The sequence below is a fragment of the Alexandromys fortis genome, unplaced genomic scaffold, assembly GCF_014885135.2.
Source record: "Alexandromys fortis isolate MF-2015 unplaced genomic scaffold, M_Fortis_MF-2015_v1.1 scaffold_7, whole genome shotgun sequence".
Lineage (NCBI taxonomy): Eukaryota > Metazoa > Chordata > Mammalia > Rodentia > Cricetidae > Alexandromys > Alexandromys fortis.
Window position 1 is genome coordinate 3,764,241 of NW_026067920.1, and position 22,174 is coordinate 3,786,414.

Genomic DNA, 22,174 nt, shown 5'->3' on the forward strand with positions numbered 1-22,174 from the left:
CCACCTGCCTCTACCGACTGAGTGCTGGGATTAAAGGCATGCACCACCACCACCTAGCTCATCTTTTGTCTTAACCAGTCTTTATACTTCAAAAGACGCTCTAAGGAATATCTAAGTAGGAGTAGAGAAACCACACTATACAACATATATCCTACAATCTGGGATCACTCCTATTTCATACCACTCTACCCCATCTTCAGCTCTCATCTGCAAAAGTGAGCAGGAAATTTGAAAGATCCTACAATTGGAGCATGGTAGTTGAAGGTCTAATAGCAAACACTTCAGGTGCAGAAAATAGAAAGAAAAACAATGGAAAAGAGACTGAGGTCAGAGAGAAGAAGAAGACCACTTTAGAAGGACTAGAAAAAGAACCTTCAAGTACCTCAAAGTCACCATGCTGATGAGCCAGGGCTGACCAATGAGAGGCAGCAATCACATGAGCTTGGTTGTCACAAGGGGAAGAAAAAGCACTCATCAGGAATCATCAGAGTGTGAAGAAGACCTGACAGCATGGGATGGTGGACAGCATAAAACTGGCAACAAGTCACAAATCAACAGTAGGATTGGCATTGCCCTATGCTTGCACGCTAGAATAAGAGGGACATCATTACAAAATGAAATTATTTCCAATAGGGAACAGCAGAACTCCACAGAAACTCTTAAGAAACACGGCACCTGAGTCCATTACTTGAATAAGAGTTTCCAGCAGGACTGCTGACCAAAATGCTATGACTCAAACAACACATAAGGGAAGACTGTGATAGTTAAGTTTTGTCACCTTGACAGGATTTAGAATCACCTTGGAACAAACCTCAGTATCTGGAAGGATGTTTCCAGAAAGGTTCAGCTGAGAGAAAACCTATCGAAAACAGTAGAGATACCATCCCAGGGCGTGGGGTCCGATACTGAATAAAGGGAGAAAACAAGCTGACACCAGCATTCACATCTCTGTTTCCTAATGCAGATGTAGTATGACCAGCCACTGTATACTCTAGATGCTATGCCTTGTCTACCATGATAGACTGTATCTCTTTCTCAAACTGTGAGCCAAAATAAGCCCTTCCTTACTTAACTTGCTTTATACATGAATTTATTTGTTCGTTTGTTTTGTTTTTCAAGACAGTACAGCCCTGACTGTCCTGGAACTCACTCTATAGACCAGGCTGGCCTCGAACTCACAGAGATCCCCCTGCCTCTGCCTCCCAATTGCTGGGATCAAAGGTGTGCATCACCACCACCCAGCCCTGGACAAGCATATTATCACAGCAACAAAAAAGTAAATGATACCATGACTAAAATGAGATACTTAAGCCGGGCGGTGGTGGCGCACTCCTTTAATCCCAGCACTCGGGAGGCAGAGGCAGGTGGATCTCTGTGAGTTCGAGACCAGCCTGGTCTACAAGAGCTAGTTCCAGAACAGGCTCCAAAACCACAGAGAAACCCTGTCTTGAAAAACCAAAAAACCAAAAAAAAAAAAAAAAAAAGATACTTACTACAAATCTACTATGCAATTTTTCTAAGATTCTTTTTTCATTCAGAGCCATAGTTTCACTTTTCCTCTTCTTTATTCTTTTTTTTTCTAGTTTTTTGCAGGCATACATTTTTCCTGTGGCTCGTACTTGACAGGCACAAACCTAGTTTAAAGGGGAGAAAAAGGCTTATATATACCTGACATTTTTAGGGTATATGAAGTAAACTATTTTCTCTCTGATAATATTTTCTGGTAAAGGCTGGACAAAGCATGTGATGAGCCAAGGCCATTTGGGTATTAATAACTGTAAGTTTTCCACTGGATTTTCCTGACTCCCAGTTTCTTGTCAATAGTAGCAGCTGTGAGTAAAGTGAACAAAACAGTGTGCTTTATCAAGACACAATGGAACTTGTTTTCGTATGTGATCATGCTGAGTCTATTTAAGTATATCTTGATATGTCTTTAGATTCTTAGAAAAGCAAAAGTTTTAGAAAATTTGAATAATTCTGAAATTTTTTTTAATTAAAAGTTCATGGCTAGGCACAATGTCTCCATGTCCTCAGAAAGCTAAAGCAGGGACCATCATCCTCCTGCCAAAGATGAAGTCAAGATGGTGATCCAAGATCATATAACTGATGGCAAGCAGAAGCAGGACTTGCTTGACCCTGGGCTTGCATAGCTCTGAAGTACATGAAGTACATGCTGGTCTTACCACACTGTGCTACCTTTGGAACCAGTCATGAGCCCAAATGCTTTCCGCTGTGCTTGCCTCAGGAAGTTGAAGATTGACTTTACAACACTTAAAGCATAAGCAAGAGAATTACTGTTGGCAAAATAAGTAAATTATTTTTGCCTTCCAAGCTCACTGAGATAAGAACTGCAACTGTCCCTGTACTGGCTCCCTCTGACAGACATTCAGAGTAGAAACAGACTGTTCATTGTCCTCTGGGCCTTGACTTAGAGCCTAACATACACAAAAAAGTCTGCAAGGAGCTACCACAGTAAATTCATCCAGCTAATCATTTGTTTGAAAATCCAAGAAAATGTATTCAAATATAATCTATAACAAGTCTTTCACAATGATTAAAATTTCCTGATGTGATCCTACTGAATCAAGATTAAATCATATGTGTGATTATAACTTAGAATTTCATATCTTATTAACATGATACCCTACAACATCTTCTCATCTGCCCCCTGCCAAAATCTAATGCTTTGTTCCTGGAGATCGAGAATGACAGCATGAGCTGAAGAGAGAAAAGTCTCTGGTCTACGACACATTTCACAGAGGAATGATTCCTTACAGACCATCCCCATGAAGGGCTTACAACAGTTTTGGGTGAATTGGCCAAATGCAACCCCATAAATTATGAAAGTCTCCAGCTGTATCAGGATACTCCTCTAACACAGTGATGGCAGTTCCGACCCACTTCCTTCACCTCAACATGCAAATGGCTGACAGAGCTCACTTGAGCACAACTCTGAATTAAATTAATTTTGAAGCAATGCTGGTGGATTCTGCTTTTGTTTTAAAGTAGAACTTAAACACATATATGATGTAAATCACATCTGGGCAATGTAACTTGTTTCTGATTTTAGAAAGTGCTAGTTCCTAATGGCTTGCCTGTCTCGTGGGGAATTGGAAATTCATAGGCTGAACATGACTACTCCAGATAATTAACAGAACAATTAATGTCCCTTTAAATTATCACATCAGAACTGTGCATTATTCTCTATTTTTTTTAGATTTATTTATTTATATATACAGTGTTCTGTCTGACGAGAGAGAAGAGGGCATCAGATCTCATTACAGATGGTTGTGAGCCACCAAGTGGTTGCTGGGAATTGAACTCAGGAACTCTGGAAGATATAAATAGCCAGTGCCCTTAACCTCTGAGCCATCTCTCCAGCCCCTATTATTTTTATTTATTTTTTTGAGACAGGGTTTTTCTGTGTAGCTTTGGAGCCTATCCTAGCACTTGCTTTGTAGATCAGGCTGGCCTTGAACTCACAGAGATCAGCCTGCCTCTGCCTCCCACGTGCTAGGATTAAAGACAAGTGCCAACACCAACACCTAGATGCACTACTCTCTAACTGCTATAGGTGATATCTATCCAATACAGCTCTCATGTTTAAAACCTATCCCTCAGGAATCTATGTGAAGTTTCCCTAGGATTTTCTGAATTCACACATTTTAAAATACTTTTTTTTTTTTTTGGTTTTTCGAGACAGGGTTTCTCTGTGGTTTTTGGAGCCTGTCCTGGAACTAGCTCTGGAACTAGACCAGGCTGGTCTCGAACTCACAGATATCCGCCTGCCTCTGCCTCCTGAGTGCTGGGATTAAAGGCGTGCGCCACCACCGCCCGGCTAAAATACTTTTTTAAAAGGTGTTGAGTATCATACTTAAGGATTTGTATATGGGAAGCTAGGGCTATACCATTTTCTATGTCCCTAGATCTGGACACTTTTTTTTTTTCAGACAGGGTCTCACTATATAATCCAAGCTAGTCTAAAACTTGTTACCTTCCTAACTCCCAATTACAGGCACAAAAGGCATCAAAAGAGGCCCTGAACACCTTTTAATGCAGGTATAAGGTACATCTGTACCTATACTGGTTTGTTTTTACTATCAGCTTGATGCAACCTAGAATTTGGAATAGGAAATTTCGATTGATGAATAGCCTCCACCAGACTGCCTTGGGGCATGTCTGTGGGTTACCTTGATAGTTAACTGATAGAAGAGGGCGCAGCTACTACAGGCAGTCACACCCCTGGGCAGATGGCCCTGGGCTTAATAAGAAAACTGGCTGAGCACAACCTAGAGGAAGAAGACAGTAACATCATTCATCCATGGTGCTGCTTCAAATTCCTGCTTTGAATTCATGCTGTGGCATTCCCTGATGATAGTCTGAGCACTAAAAGTGTTAGACAAACAAACCCTTTCCTCCCTAAGATTCTTTTGGTCATGGTGTTTTAATCAAGGCAGCAGAAAGCAAAGTAGGACAATGTCTAAACACAAATGAGTTAAATAAGCATATTTGCCAATGTCCTCTGATTAGCTACAGTGGCATGTATTTGTAGTCCCAGTTTGCTGAGGTGGCAGGAGTTATTAAACCTAGGAGTTAAGAGACAACTTGGGTGAGACATCATCTCTTCAAAAATAAACAACACTCTATGCAACATAAATTTTAGAGCTAGTCCTGAATAACAGAAATTTCACAAGTTTTTCAGTCTGCTTAACTTAAATATCAAGCATGAAACATAACTCTGCCAGAATGGAAAATGGAAAGTGAAGTCACAAAGATAAAGTTTTTGTTGTTATTGTTTTAAAAGCTCAAAAATTCACCTTCATATCAAGTTGCCTGAAACTATTCTCAAAAAGAACCATAAGAAGATAAGTATACAGATAAAGTTGATACATTACCTGAGCTCATGTGTGTAGAGGACTTGGCTACCTTTCTAACAGAAGTACTGCCGGAACTGGCACAGGTTACTTACCTCTCCAAACCCGCCTTTTCCTAGTACTCTGTAGTGTCTGAACGTTTTCTTTGTTACTGGCTGCCTAACCAATTGAAAAAAAAGTTTCAGATCTCACACTGCACTGTTATTTTAAAATAGAAAAGCCTATTTAGAGCTTGTGTTAGTCCTATCTGTTGGCCCATGTTGCCTGAAACAGTGCCCGAGACAAAGATGTCTATGATCAGGACTCACAACTCTCAATTTTTTACTAAGAGAAACAAGCACATTTAAAATTTACTAAAATCATTGACACAAAATATACAACAGATTGGTTATTCTAATTTAAGATGAATACACAAGCAGCCCATTCTAGGAAGTATGTATGTCTACACTTCATGGATCAATTTTTGGCATACTTTACAACCTGTCAAAAGGCTGCTGAGGAAAACTACATAAACATATCACACTTTCCTTTAAGTAAAGTACCTCAAAATGTAACATGCATATATATGCATGTATGCTGGGGATGGTGGCACATATCTTTAATTGTAGTACTCAGAAGGCAGCGGAAAACAGATCTCTGTTTAAGGCCAGCCCGGTCTACATAGTAAGTTCCAAGCCAACCAGACAACATAATAAAACCTAATCTCAAAAAGTGTGTGTGTGTGGGGGGGTGTCGACTATTAATTTTAGAAATAATAATCACAAAGTACTAATAGCAGCTGATGCTTTTGTGGCATTTCTTTGGTTCACCAAACACTGGTCTACACATTGTACATACATTTCCCAGCAAGAGTGAAGCAGCATAGATATGGTGGTTTGAATTAAAACGGCCCCCACAGACTCATAGGGAGTGGCACTATTGGGAGGTATGGCCTTATTGTAGTAGATGTGGCCTTGTTGGAGAAGTATATCACTGGGGGTGGGCTTTGGGTTTTCAGAAGCCCAAGACAGGCCCAGTGTCACTCTCTTTCTGCTGCCTGATGATCTGAATGTAGAAGTAGAACTCTACCTTTCAAGCATCATGTTAGCCTATGTGTTGCTATGCTTCCCACCAGGATGATAATAGACCAGACCTTTGGACTTTAAGTCAGCCCCAATTTAATGTTTTCCTTTATAAGAGTTGAAATGGTCATAGCGTCTTCACAGCAATAGAAACTCTAACTAAAATAGGTATATGAGTGTCTCTTTTTAAAAAGGATCTATAGCTCATAGTGGTTAAGTCACTTGCCTAATACCTCACAGCTAGCAAGAATCTGAACAGAGGCTTAGACTGCAGAGTTTCAACCACTGCATTGCATTACTATAAAGCCAAAATGTTTCATTTCCTAAATGTACAATGAGAGTTAACTGCCATTTTAAAGAAAGAGAACAGGGTCCACTGAATCAGAAGGAATTATATAACATTCCACCTACTAAAGATTTCCATGTAAAATAATACATACAACTCAAGATTTTCAGTAATATTTTGACATGTAGAAAACTGAACTGAACATTGAATAGTATGCATTGTAAAAAGTTACTTTCATTCAGAATTAAATTAAAACATACCTTTCTAGCCATTTCCATTGTAAAAATCGACAGAAGTGTGGACTGTTTTGGTATTCTTCAAATGGTTTTTCACTCAAATAGGTATAGACAATTCTAGAAAAGATTTGATCCAGTTATATACATTTATCATAGTTAAAAAGCATTCACTGAGAAAGGTGCTTTATGCACAATTCGGTATATAGAAACTGCCATTATAGAAGAACATAGATTCTGGTATCATCAGTGAACATACAAAATATTTTAAAGAAATGGAATCCCTTTACTCTCTGAAAGTCTAGCTAGTTCAACAATAGCGGTCTACCAACGGAAAATCAAGAATACAGTAGTTGTTCAATCTACAAGGCTGGATATGGTCTTTAGCATACAATGGAATTCCAAAGAAATGGCTCTAATGTAAAAAAATAAATTTTCCAAAGAGAGTGAGGGCAAGCAGGCAAAGAGCAAGAGCTTCCTTCTTCTATGTCCTTTATATAGGTTACCACCAGAATGTGTGGCCCAGATTTAAGGCAGATCTTACCACCTTATAAAATCTGGATTTAGTGTCGATCTTCCTGTTTCCAATGATTTAATTAGGAAAAAATCAGCGGTTAAGAGTGCTGGCTGCTCTTCCAAGGGACCTGAGTTCAATTCCCAGCAACCACATGGTAGCTCACAACCATCTGTAATGAGTCTAGTGCACAGTACAGAACACTGTTAACATAAGTAAATAAATCTTAAAAAAAGAAAAAAGAAAGAATCCCTTACAGGTGAACCCAACCACTTGGGCTTTAGTTAATTACAGATGTAGACAAGTTGACAACCAAGAATAGCCATCACAACTTTATACACAATCATATTTCCTTATGTCATAATTTCCAAATGAAAACAATAACCAGGTCATGATTATGCCTAATATGACTATCCCATGTACAATTGTGAACACATTATAGATTTTAATATAGGTGGCAAAGTCCCTTTGAGGGACAGTCTTGTAGTATCTCAAACTCAAATATGATTAACGGTTGGAACAAGGTCTAAGAATGAAGTAGTGTAAAAGAATTCTGAGTTCTTATGAAAAAACTCCAAGAAAATAAGACTGTAGCACAAATTCTAATAGGTCTTAGTAATAAAAACTCGGAGTCAGTTATCAGGGGGTGGAAGCTGAAGGATCAGAGAAGCAGAGTGGCCAGTCACTAGTTCTTACTTCTACCAATGCTCATATCAAAGGGATGATCCTGTCCTCCGACTGCACTGCTCCTCAGACTGACTGTCTCAGACTGCACTGCTCTTCAGACTACACTGAGATCCTGTCTCCTCCTGCCTTATATTTCTCTCGGCCCAGCCATATCACTCCTCTCTCTACCACCCTGGTGCTGGGATTAAAGGTGTATGACTCCCAAGTGCTGGGGTGAGCTGTTTCTCTTTTATACTGGATCAATTTCGTGTAGCCCACAGTGGTCTAGAACTAACAAAGATCTATCTGTCCCCCAAGTTCTAAAATTAAAGGTGTGTGCCACTACTGCCTAGCTTCTAGTGGTTTAGCTTGGCACTCTGGTCCTTCAGGCAAACTTTAGTTATTAAAACACAAACACAATATTACATTTCCCACTTTTGGCTAAAATAAAGAAGGCTATAACTAATATAAGAAAAACGATATGCAGTAAGTACAATAATTACATATATTCAGACAATAAGTACATCAACAATGCCTAGTCCATTTGTGTGTGACAGATTCAGAGAAAATACTCCATTATCTATATCCTATCTTGGTGAGTCCAAAGTGTTGTACCTAATTCACTTTCTATTATAACTTGTATTAACAACTCAAAATTATCTTTTTATGTCTCTAAACCTTATATACTTTACATTTCTTTAGTGCATTACTTTTCTGAGTCTGGTAAACAAGAGAAACTATAACTACTTAGTCTTCAACTCCCTCAGAGACCCAAGAAGGAAATATTATTAACTGAGCACTTGGGACCTGTTCTTTAAAAACACACATTTGTTCTTGAAATGTGTTTTCATGCCCCTCCTAGGTATAGAAGAGAGGAATGAGTTTACTTTACTTTATTCATTACAGCTGACTATTGTTATTTCTTTATATGTCTCTATGGAAAAGCATGTTGTTCCTTGTGATTGAACATCTTAGTAATGTGATTCTTCTTAACTCTCAGAGTATAAACTGCCTGATATTCTGAATAAAGTTGCTATTGCCTGAGACATTAGTCTACCTCATTTTTATGCTCCATTCTCACATAAGAAGTTACAAACAAATTCTTAACAAAACATAACAAAAACACTCATGTCAATTATAATCATTGTTTTGAAACTGATCATGTGGCCTTCCCCTTCCTCTACTATCCATTCTGTATTTCATTCGCCCTCAGCAAGGAACTCAGCTGGTTTTGGCTCTTTTCCTGGAGTGATCCATACCTCCATTACTGTGTCCTTCGTCATCCTCCCAGGACTGGATTGCTGTACTTCCCCACAGAAAGAAAATTATCACATGTACTCACTCATAGGTGGTTTTTAAACGTAAACCAAAGAAAGCCAGCCTACAAACCACAATCCTAGAGAACTTAGACAACAGTGCGGACACTAAGAGAGACATATATAAATCTAATCTACATGGGAAATAGAAAGTAAAAAAAGACAAGATCTCCTGAGTAAATTGGGAGCATGAGGACCTTGGAGGAGGAGAAAGGCAGGGAGGGGAGCAGTGAAAAATGTAGAGCTCAGTAAATATCAATAAAAAATGTATAAAAAAATTTTTAAAAAGAAAACTATCTTATTATTAATTTTATTATTTTATTATGACTTTTAATATATAAAAAACACAATTTTGAATGGTGATGTTGTAACAGTGCCAATCCAGTTTAATCAGTTTTGTGAAATCATTCGGCTTGTATATATATATATAAGATTACATTATCTATAAATAAAGAGTTTTAGTCCTTTCTACTAAATTTGAATGCCCTTTTCCCTTTATTGTATTGGCTAGAATAAGTGCTGAAAGGACTAATCAGCCCTAAAGCCTTCTAAAAAACATGCATTGATTCATTGATTGATTCATTCATTTTTTTAGCTTTGGAAGGGGGTCCTGGAACCAGCTTTGTAGACCAGACTGGTCTTGAACTCACAGAGATTCACCTGCTTTTAATCCCAGCACTTGGGAGACAGAGGCAGGAGGATAGTTAGAGGCCAGCCTGGTCTACAGAGCTAATGCCCGGACAGGCTCCAAAGCAACAGAGAAACCCTGTCTCAAAAAACAAAACAAATAAACGGTTAAATCATTCCAACAGACCTAAATGGCTCAAAAGCCCCAAATCTTTTCCTGCTCTGATTTTGTGTGGGTGGTTTCAAGACCGGGTTTCTGCCGGGCACGCCTTTATTCCCAGCACTCGGGAGGCAGAGGCAGGCGGATCTCTGTGAGTTCGAGGCCAGCCTGGTCTACAAGAGCTAGTTCCAGGACAGGAACCAAAAAGCTACGGAGAAACCCTGTCTCGAAAAATAAAAAAAAAATAAAGGCCGGGTTTCTTTGTATCTTTCGCTTGTCTCCTGCCATGATTTTTAAAAAATATTGTGGGACCACTATGATGGCTCAATGCAAGAGTACTTTCTGCCAAGCCAGACAATGAGTTCAATTCCCAACATCCACAGGGTAGGAAGAGAGAGCCGAGTCTGGCAGGCTGTCCTCAGATCTTCGGACAGGTGCTTTGGTACATACTATCCCCTCAGATAGTGAAGGAATTTTAAAAAGGGGAACATCTACTGCTACTTGGTAAATTAAATCTTGTGTTAAGTTTGTAGCCAGGTGGTGGTGGTGGACAGGCAAGTGAATCTCTGTGAGTTCAAGGTCACCCTATATATATAAATGAGCCAAGACAGCCAGGGTAACACAGAGAAACCTTGTCTTGACAAACAAACAAAAGATGAAAATAATAATTTAATTTTTCATTCCTGAAATAAATACCAAGAAGTCACTGTTTACGTATTAGGTATTCATACATTTATTATATTGTTTAACCTAACTTGCTAGTTTATGTTAAATATTCTTCTGCCAATGTTAAATAAAGGAAAATGGTCAGGGGTTTCTTTTATCTGTTTGACTCTAATACAGGGACAATGTTGTGTTCATATGAGTTAAAATGCATCCCCTTTTCTATTTTCTAAATGAATGTGAAAGGCAAAATTACCACTTCTAAAAACAGCTGACAACTAGTACAGCTGCATACCCCTATCGTCTTCAATTTGTGTGAAACTGTACTTTAATAAATGCTCCTAGTCGCAAATAAATAAATAAAAAGAATTTTTCTGTCCTGTTTCAAAAATCCAGAGAAAAAATACTTTCAGGAAATGCTTAGATCTAGAAAAAATATTTTTTGACTCTTTCAAGCTACACACAAGCACTTTGGAAAGTGGAGAAATGATGACCCAAAATTATCATAGAAATCCTGTTATCTTGGGGCTTGACATCAATCATGGCCTGCTTCAATATAACCTTTATGCACATGTGATCATGTGATCACTTAACCATTTCTACATAAAGTTACTGAAAGGGATCATCTTAATTGCAAAACTATCCAGATAAGAACTTAACTTGTTAAACGAGAGAGAGAGAGAGAGAGAGAGAGAGAGAGAGAGAGAGAGAGAGAGAGAGAGAGAGAGAGAGAGAGAGAGGGAGCAAGAGGTAGGGAGTGGTGCATGTATACATGTGTGAATGTTCTGAGCTCCAGGACAGGAAGGACTATTATACAGGGAAACTCCGTCTTAAGAAAAAACAAAACGCTGGACGGTAGTGGCACATGCCTTTAATCCCAGCACTTGGGAGGCAGAGGCAGGCGAATCTCTGTGAGTTCGAGACCAGCCTGGTCTACAAGAGCTAGTTCCAGGACAGGTTCCAAAACCACAGAGAAACCCTGTCTCGAAAAAAAAAAAAAAAAAAAAACTTAACTTGTATAAAATAAAGATTTAAAAAAAAGACTTTCTGTCATCCTCTATCTTGGAGTTACCAAGTTACCAATAGATACTACTACGTACATAAGCCAGTTCTAGCACATGATACATGCTTACCATCTTAGAACTTCAGAAGGCAGAAATTCAAGACTAACTTTAGCTTACAAAGTGAGTTTGAAGCCCACCTGGGCTTTATAAGACTATGTCTCAACAAACTCAAATACCCATAATATATGCAAGGTCGAGCATAGAACACTTACCCAGCACATTCCTGGAAAACATTTTTAGGGGAGGAATTCTGCTTCAGATTCCATTTACAGGTTTTCACAACAGCTGAAGGTATCTGTGGTAAGGGGACTTCTGACTTCTAAATATTGCATAAACCAAATATACAAAAATTAGTTTTTTCATAGTTTATCAATCATACAAAGGACATAATGCCTACTATAAATTTTTGAGTATATGAAATATTAAGTCAAAGTCCTAATCCAGTACCACCCTCCAGCATTTAGTCTGCTTTCTAGATCTGTTCTTAAAAACTCAAAACACGTATAGAACAGAAAACAAGATCTCAAGAAGAATTTGTACATCCACATCTACTGCCATATCACTCTTGTTTGCCAAAAATAAGAACAGCGGGACTAGGGATATGGTTGATAGATAGGATATGCATATAGCATGCAACAAGACCTGGGTTTAGTACTGCACAAGCCTAGCATGAAAAACAGCCTAGGTCCATGAACTGGACATGGCTGGACAGACATAAAAAGGAAAAAGGATTTTGTCTTATATAATGTATGTTTTGTTTGCATGAATGGGCACCATGTATGCAGAGCCAACAGAAATCAGGAGGGTATCAGATCCCCTGAAACTGGAGTTGTGAGCCATCAAATGGGCACTGAGAGTAGAATCAGGACCTCTGGAAGACAGTCAGTGCTCTTAACCACTGAGCCACCAATTCAGAGCAAGAAAAGGCTTTTAAAAGGACATTCTTGGGCTAAGGACATAGCCCCATGTCATAATACTTGTCTTGAGTTCAATCCCTAGCACTGCAAAGTTACTTAATTTTAAACCATTAGAAAAGTAATTATTCTACAACATAAATGATCATTAAGGGCATTACACTGAACAAAATAAGCCAGTTTCAAAAGTATTAATTTCACTTATGGATATATATGTGGGCAGTTAAACTGAAAATGGCAGGAAGTAGAAGAGTGATTGATATGTATGGGAGAGAAAAGAGATCAAACTGCTGAGGTTAGTGCTTTCTTTTTGAATGATAAAAAGGTTCTAGAGACTGTTTACATAGCTGTGTAAATGTATTTAACATTCCTGAACTATATACACTTAGAAACAGATACCGCACACTCTAATCACAGGACATGGAGACATTAAGCAGGTATTGACCAGGAAGCTTCCACCTGACTAATTTGTTCTCACAGTACCAGAAGGTGCTGTGTGTACTTATCGGGGAGAAAATCATCCACAGTCTTAACCAGCTGTAAACCCTGTGAGCTGCAACAATGGACAGCACAGTGAGGTATATTCATGGGTGCAATTGTAGTGCACATGTTATGGGGATAACAAATCACTTTCCGGGTGAATTTAAGACCAATTCCATAAGAGGAAACTCATGCCTACTACTGTAAATCTAGCCCCAAACCCATGACCCAGGAGTTCAAAGGCCCCAGGGGTGAACATATTATTATTATTTTGCTAAGAGGACATAGAATGAAACTGCTCTCTAAATTTGTATCTTTATACCCATAGATCAGTAAAGTTCTTAGTCCACACTAGAGGACTTTGTGGTAGGTGGTTAAGCAGAAATCACAATTGATCAAAATGTAAATAAGTGTTTATGGAATCCTCAGTCACAATGGGACATCATGTTCCTTACCTCTAAGATTTGGGTACTCTTCTTAAAAGAGGGGATAGAAAGATTACAAGAGCTACAAGTTGGGAAGAACTGAATCAAAATGGTATCTCCTGGATATGACATGACCACTACATTCATGAACTTTCATTAGCTGTGGCTGCCTGCACAAAACCTTCACACGTTCAAGTCAGTCATCAATCTAGCAAGAAGGGGAAAGGGCTCATAAGCCCCACCTTTAGAAAGGGGGCTACTGGCTTTTGAGGAAAGAAGACTTGGTTTTCATTAAGGGTGTGGTCCCTGATAAGTCAAATCATACTCCAGGGCATGGCTCCATACCCTTGAGTTTATGGATGGTGCAAATAGGACTCGGGATTATTTTTTAAAAAAGAAGACTTAAATTAGGAGGAGGTAGAGTGTGAGGATTGAACCTGGGAGGAATTCGAGGGGAGACGGGAAGTAAATATTATCAAAATACATTGTATGCATGAAAGAAATTCTCAAATAATCAATAATTAATCAATTAATATTACATTGAGAAGAAATAGTTGTTGGGTGTGGTAGTGTATGCCTTTAATCCCAGGAGTCAGAGGCAGGATGATCTCTCTGATTTCAAGGACACCCTAGTTTACACAGATATTTCTAGGACTACTGGGGCTAAGTACAGAGACTCTGTCTCAAAAAACAAAACAAAGAAATGGTTAATGTAAATTTCATTGTATATTTTTCAATTACAGTTTAAAAATTTAAATCACACAAATATCTCTTCAGATTTTTCATCTTCATACAAACAGGAAAATATGTGTGTATGTATAGCCTTTGTAAGCAGGCACTGACTAAACATTTTATTTGTCAATTTTACTACTACAAGCACCATTACCACCAACACCTCTAGCTTTTTGGTTCCCACAGAATGGGTTCTTAAGAACAGAATAACAAATTCCACTATCTGCATGAAGTACTAAGGGTACTCAAAAAAATGAAATTTGGCAAATGACTATGTTTCATTTTGCGGAGCTTGGAAAATCAAAGTATGTGCACCATACCACAGATACATAATCAGGATTTCAATGGGCAACTGCATGAGTTCAGAAAAGGCTGATTCTGTAATCACACACTTGTTAGAGGTAATGACCATTAACCAAGTACCTGTACAAATTAAGACAGACAATTGCTCCAGCATGTCTCTAGTAAAATTAAAGAGTTTTTTTTTCATTATTACAACATAAAGCATATTACAAGTATACCAAACGATCCTACAGGAAGCAGTTATAGCAAAATCTAATCGCACTTAAAAAGATAGGCTTAATAAACAGAAAGGGGTAATAAAGACCCTTAGAGATAGACTGCACATTGCTTAATTAACTTTAAATTTTAAAATGCTAATGAAAAAGAAAACAACAGCTACAGAGAGACATTGAATAGAAAAAAACCATTGGAAAAAAAAAGAAAAAAACATTGAACAAAAAAAAAAAAAAGAAAAAACCATTGAACTAAATCAGCCTATATACTTTAAAGATGTGTGGACGACAGAATAGAAACCAGGATATGTGTTACACTGGGGAAGTGGTTTTGCTTTTGTTTCCACAGGAGAAGAAAAGCTATGGATACCATCAAAATTGATAAAGATTTGATTTGAACATGAGAGACCCCTCGAGAGTCAATCAGCATCAAACAGCATGGCAATTCAACCTGGCAAAAAGGAAAACTTCCCAAAGTCATGGTTGGGGCAGGGTTTTATTTTTCTCTTTTCAGGAGAATAAAAGTATCCAACTAAGCAATCTGAAGACCTCTGTCTTACCTAGACCTCAGACTGAAATGGCAATCCTGTCTCTAGGAATCTTAGAATGAGACTGTGTTAAAAGCTGTTTCCTCTTCTCTAGGGCTGGGATTAAAGACTTTCACCACCGCGATTAAAGGCGTGTACCATCCAGTTTCTATGGCAACTAGTGTGGCTACTGGGATTAAAGGTGCTTGTCTTTATGGCTACTGGAATTAAAGATGTGTGTTACCATAACCTGGTCTGTAAGACTGACCAGTGAGACTGTTTTTTATTTATTAAAATACAATTGAAATGACACTATACTTTTGGACAAATGAAGCATCTGAAGAAGAGAGAATCATCCAGAAAAAAATGTCCCAAGAAAAGAAGTAACTTGACCTAATACTATATATAGTACACTTCTAACAGGATACAATTTCATAAATCTTTCAGAATGCTTTTTTGCTGTTCTCTAAAGACATGTTAGGTATATGGTCTTTATGTAGTCCCTTTTAAAAACTATAGCTGGTTTTGGAGTTGGAGTGTGGGCATCTAAACTCAAGAATGCTTGAGAAAAAAAAAATCCAAAGTCTGTCTCATGTCAGAAGAGCTACCTGGTATGAAAAAGAAGAAAACCAAAATCTAGGGACTATTATATTACTAATTTCATGTCCCTTGGATTTATTTCAACATTTTAAAACTTTTCTTATTTATGTGCATTGGTGTTTTGCCTCCACGTATATCTGTATGAGGGCATTGGGTAGCCTGGAACTGAAATTACAGACGGCCACATGGATGCAAGGAATTGAGTCCAGGTCCTGTAGAAGAACAGCCAGTGCTCTTAACCACTGAGCCATCTTTCCAGCTTAAAACTTTCTTTTCTTTTCTTTTCTTTTTTTTTTTTTTTTGAGGCAGGGTTTCTCTGTGTAGCAGTACTGGCTGTACTGGAATTTGCTTGGTTGGCCTCAAACTCCCGGAGAACCACCTACTTCTGTCCCCTGCCTCCCAAGTGCTGGGATTAAAGGCTTGCACCACCACTGCCCAGCATGTTTCTTCTATTAAGATATTTTTGTATATTGATACAAACTTAAGGTTATTTTTGTTATACCATATGTATGTTTCTATTTTTTAAAATATTGTACCTACACAGCGCATTTAATGTAAAGTTTTAGCCCTTGAAAGTTATTTAAGATAATAAAAACATACAAGTTAATAATCATTCATAACTATCAAACTTATAGTCATGTTAGGTATGTTTTCAAGGTTATAGAGATATATTTTAGATAGGTGGTCTTCAAACACTTTAAAGACCTACATAATATAGCATTTAAAATGTTTTAATAACATCAGGCTTTTCTTTACAAGGAGACACATCTGTTCTATGTGGCACTGTTCTACTTCAAAAAAGGATGTTGGACATTGAGGTACCTCTATATGGAGCTTATCGTCTTTGTGGCAAAAGCTAACCATTTGGGCAAGAAGCTGCCCTTGCTTCAATTGTTGACAGTATGCTGTCCAAACTGGACAAACAGAACACAAAAAAAGCAACTGCTGGGCATTGCCAAGACAGGGTAGGATGGTCACTCATAATTTCCTGTTTCTCAAAAATGTCTGTCAGATAATCTAGGCCTACAGGCCAAAATTACAGGTCAAAGCTGGATATATCAACATCACTGAGGAACCTAAGATGACCACTGTCCAGGCAGCCAGCTATTTCTGTCATTTCTTAAAATTATTTGCTCTGCACGTCTTGTTTGCTCAGGTAATATTTCCACCTCAGATCTTTATTATTATTATTATTATTTATTTATTATGTATCCAGCATTCCTTCCATGTATGTCTGCAGGCTAGAAGAGGGCACCAGACCCCATTACAGATGGTTGTGAGACCATATGGTTGCTGGGAATCGAACTCAGGATCTTTGGAAGAGCAGTCAGTGCTCTTAACCTCTGAGCCATCTCTCCAGCCCTGTCTCAGATCTTTAATGAGGTTGAAGACATTTACAGTGCTGCTTAATCTTGTAAGAAAGTAAATTAGGAAAAAAAATTAAAAATAAAAAAAGTAAATTAGGTATGAAACTTTAGATTTATCAGGAGAAAATGCAAATGAAGGATTTTCTCTAAATTTGACAAATACAAATGGACTGGATGTTATGAATGTATTTCTTACTAGATAACTGTTCTTACTGTATACTTTCATTTTGTTAATAACTTTCCTTTCTATTTAGAAAATACCTGTTAATCATTCTTACAAAAAAGGAGAAATGTCATGGGAATTTTGTCTGTATTGTGGTCTGATATCCAGTGGAGTCGGGCAGGGTTCACATTCAGCTGACTGGAATCATTCACAGAGTTCCCTGAAGGACTCAGAAGAGAAAAAGAGGTCCTCAGAAGAGGAAGAGGTGGGCCATGTGGTTACATGCCTTTTTTAAGCCAGGAAATTGGTGGTAGTGATGTGTCATGGTCACTTGCAGTTCTCTCAGGTTTGTTATTTATCTATTTATTTATTTGGTTTTTCAAGACAGGTTTTCTCCATAGCTTTGGAGCCTGTTCTGGAACTCTGAAGACTCTGTCTCCCAAGTGTTGGGATTAAAGGCATGCACCACCACCACCTGGCTCTCTCAGGTTTATATCCTTAATATCTATCCCCAAGTTTTAATTTTTAATAAATGATAAATAACAATAGCCAGTAACCATGTAGGTGTCCAAGAGTCATGACACCACTGGAGCCATGCTGATCTGAGTGGCCTGTGCTGCCACCCGGAGCCATGGTGTCATCCAGGTCTGCATTGCTGCCGAGGACCATGTCTAGGTCGTGGACTTGCAGCTAGGGTCTGAGTCAATGTCTGTGGCTTCTGTTGCTTCTGTTGGAACCGAGGGCCATGTGGTTTCCTGTGGTCTAATCGGCCATCTGGGACCATATTGGTGCCCAGAGACCATGCTGCATTAAGGGCCATACAGACCTAAGAGACACATACTACTATTCAGGGTCATGGTGACTTCCTGGTCAGGGCTGGGGACCATATCTGGGTCTGTGACTCTACGCAGTCAGGGTCTGTCTTGATGTCCATGGCTTTTATTGCCAAGGGAGCTATGTGGATTCATTAGGTCTGGGCTGCCACCTGGTGCCAAATTGTGTAAAAAGGCCATGCTGCTTCTGGGCTATGCTGGTCTGGGTGGCCAGTGCCACCACCTGGGGCCACAGTGACATCCAGAACCAGCTACTGCCAACCAAGGGGGTAATGCCAAGGACCATGTCTGGGTCTTATCACAGCCAGAATCTGTGTTGAAGTCTGTGGCCCATGTTGCTACTGAGGGTCATGTGGAAATCCAGGGTCAGAACAGCCATCTGAGTCTGACACCTTCTTCTAACTTCATTAAGGCACTGCATACAAGTTGTGTACAAATATAATGCTGGCAAAACACTCATATATATATCAAAAATAAAATAAGGGGCTGTAGAAATGATTCAGCAGTTAGTTCTTCCAGAGGACCCAGTTTTGGGTCCCAGAACCCACATGGCAACTCACAACCATCTGTAACTCCAGTTCTAAGGGATCTGACACCCTTTTCTACCCTCCATGGGCACTGCATACACATGGTATACAGACATACATGCAGGCAAAACAACCATTCATATAAAACAAAAATTAAATCTCAAAAATAAATTTTAAAAATGTTTTTAAAAAGAAGAACAATCAGCTGGGCGATGGTGGCGCACGCCTTTAATCCCAGCACTCGGGGGGGGGGGGGGGGCGCAGAGGCAGGCGGATCTCTGTGAGTTCGAGACCAGCCTGGTCTACAGAGCTAGTTCCAGGACAGGCTCCAAAGCCACAGAGAAAACCTGTCTCAGAAAACCAAAAAAAAAAAAAAAAAAGAAAGAAAGAAAGACGAACAATCAAGGAATATTCTAATATCAACCTCAGGCCTCAAGAAGCACATGCACACATGTGTACTGATACTCAAGCACATACATACATGTACACATACCACACACATACAAATACATTTTTTAAAAGGGGAAAAAAGGAAGTTCACAAAAATCTTTCACCAAATGCTATAGGTTGAGATTTAGCTGGCATTTCAGAGATATGGGGATCTAGGATCTTCAAGAAATGTTTAGGTCACAAGTACAGAGCCTTCCTGAAAGGATTAATGTCCACCTAGAGCAGTGGTACTCAAGCTTTGTAATGCAGTAACCCTTTAATACAGTTTCTCATGCTGTAGTGACCCCAATCATAAAAATATTTTCATTGCTACTTCATAAGTGTAATTTTGCTACTATTATGAATCATAATATAAACTATCTGCTATTTCCAATGGCCTTAGGTGGACGCCTAAATTGAAAACCACTGGTCTAGAGAATAGGCATGCCCCTTCCTACATTCTCTTTTTGCCCTTCTCTAATATTATCCTTAAACTTTGTATTATCTTTTATTCTTTTTTGCTAATTTTTGAGTAAGAGTTTCAGGATGTAGTCCTGGCTAGCCTAGATAAAAGTCACTATATAAACCAAACTGGCCTCAAACAGAAATCCACCTGATTTTGTCTCCTGAGTGCTGGGATTTAAGATATGCACCATCATGTCTAGCCAAAACTCTGTTCATCTTTATGGAGTACATTATAGTAATTAAATGCCTATACAGCAATGTGTATTCATCAATCAGAGTAATAAGAATTTCTATCTCTATCATTTCTATCTAATCATTATTGATGTACCCTGAGAATTTCATACTCTTCTAGTCAATTTGAAACATATCAGGGTGTTTCAACTAATAATTACCCTATTGTGCTAAAGGACAATCAGAATCTTTCCACTCCTTTGATTCCCTCTTATTCAAATTGCTCTATCCCCATTTCCCCCTATTTTCGACAAGGCTGACTTTTTGGTTTTACAATTCAGTCCCTGTCCTTCTCCCATGTGATACCTCAGTCTCTACATGTTTGCTCCTGGCACCTCTATCTACTAGCTGTGCAAGTTTGGATACATTACATAACTATGCCTTTCAATCCAATCACATAAAAATAGTAAGTACATCACCAGGTTGTTGTGAAGATGAAGTGATTTATTACATGCATAAGGCTTAAAGTAGTCACTAATGTTAACTACCATTGCTAGTAACACTTCTACTGTTACAATATAGGACACTTCCCAGAACTGAGGATGATCTCTGCCTCTCTGTCTCTGTCTCTCTGTGTATACATATAGATGTGTGTACTGAACCTGGAGCTTACTGACTGGCCATCAAGCCCCTAAGTTGCTCATATCTCCACTGACCCAGAACGAAAACTACAGGTGTGTATCAATATTTTATATGAGTGTTAGTGATCTAGACTTGGGTCCTCATGCTTGTACAGTAAGCTCTTAGCAATTAAGCCATCTCTCTCGTACTGCTAAACAGCCTACTGATCAGAAAGGAAGTTATTTATAGCATTAATTTCAGTTATAACAAGTTTTAATAAGCTGCTTTTGCTGAAAAACATTGGCTCCTGATCTGGGTCTGGACGTACAAAGGACTTAAGTTTCACTTCACAACATAACAGTGACTAAAATAAACATAATCTGTTACCTTATTCTAAATCTCACCCTTATACCCACAGATAAATCTAGCTACCACCCCTCATTCAAGAAGCCTCTCTATAAAGCAAATGGAGATTATCATAGAAAACCACAGTTGGATGTGTTGCTGAGATCATTGGGAGCCTAATCTCAAAAGATGTATCTAGCTGGGTGATGATGGTTTGACTTTAATCTCAGCACTTGGGAGGCAGAGGCACGTGGATCTCTATGAGTTCCAGGTCAGCCTGGTCTACAGAGTGAGTTCCAGAATAGCCAGAGCTACACTGGGAAACCATGTCTTGAAAAACAGAACAAAACTAAACAAAAACAAAAACAAAAAAAGAAAGAAAAGAAAAGTTTATCTAGGGCTGGAGAGTTGGCTCAGAGGCTATGAGCACTGACTGCTCTTCCAGAGAACCTAGGTTCAATTCCCAGTATCCACATGGCAACTCACACCTGCCTGTAACCACAGTTGTAAGGTTTCTGACATACTCACACAGACATACAAGCAGCCAAAACACCAATGAACACACACACAAAAAATTAATTACTTCAAAAAAAGATATATCTATATTACAGCTCCCGTATCAATGGCTCAAAGAATATCACAGAAGAAGGGGCAGAAAGACTATAAGAGCCAGAATACCTGGAAGTCTGCTATGAAACAGAAATGGCTGCATAAACAAGACCAGAAAAATGGTGTATTAATAGATATGTTAACCAAAAGCAGTAAAAATTTTCAGCATCCCACCCCTTGACAAAAAACTACAGGCAACTAATGACTGCTGAAACAATTAGCCACTCAAAGCTATACAAAGAAACCCCGTCTCAAAACAAAAGACAAACAAATGAAAAGCTTTCTTTGGTGGCAAGTGGTTAGATTTAACATGCTGGGATATACCCTCTACCTCTGTCACGGGACACTACTTTGGCATGGGACATTACTTATATTAATACGGCAATACCCTAAACTTTAAGAACCTAGTTAGAAAAGAGAAATAAAAACTGGGGCTGAAGAGATGACTCAGCAGTTAAGAGCACCTACTGCCTGCTCTTCCACAGGACCCAGGTTCAATTCCCAGTACCCATAAAGCAACTCACAACTGTCTGTAATTTCAGTTTCAGGAGACCTGGTTCCCTGTTTTGTGCACATGTGGTGCACAAATAAACAAAACACCCAAGCCGGGCGGTGGTGGTGCATGCCTTTAATCCCAGCACTCGGGAGGCAGAGGCAGGCGGATCTCTGTGAGTTCAAGACCAGCCTGGTCTACAAGAGGTAGTTCCAGGACAGGCTCCAAAATCACAGAGAAACCCTGTCTCGAAAAACCAAACCAAACCAAACAAAACACCCATTAACATTTTTTTAAAAAAACGAAACCCAGGGGGCTGGAGAGATGGCTCAGTGGTTAAGAGCATTGCCTGTTCTTCCAAAGGTTCTGAGTTCAATTCCCAGCAACCACATGGTGGCTCACAACCATCTGTAAAGAGGTCTGGTGCCCTCTTCTGGCCTGCAGACAGGCACACAGAGAGAATATTGTATGCATAATAAATAAATAAATATTTA

The 22,174-nt window shown here is 38.9% G+C and overlaps 1 protein-coding gene across 7 annotated transcripts in view; it reads right to left on the bottom strand.

Annotated features, from left to right (window-relative positions):
* Positions 1-22,174, bottom strand: part of Grk4 (G protein-coupled receptor kinase 4) — a 69,796-nt gene that overhangs the window by 41,608 nt on the left and 6,014 nt on the right. For 5 of the 7 annotated variants that reach the window (XM_050140907.1, XM_050140906.1, XM_050140908.1 and 2 more), the window contains exons 5-8: positions 11,677-11,783; positions 6,482-6,574; positions 4,970-5,033; positions 1,494-1,634 (exon numbers count right to left, since the gene is read on the bottom strand). In XM_050140907.1, the coding sequence (XP_049996864.1) occupies positions 1,494-1,634; positions 4,970-5,033; positions 6,482-6,574; positions 11,677-11,783 (405 nt within the window). The remainder of the gene's footprint in view (positions 1-1,493; positions 1,635-4,969; positions 5,034-6,481; positions 6,575-11,676; positions 11,784-22,174) is intronic. The other 2 variants (XM_050140909.1, XM_050140910.1) reach the window with 2 other exon arrangements.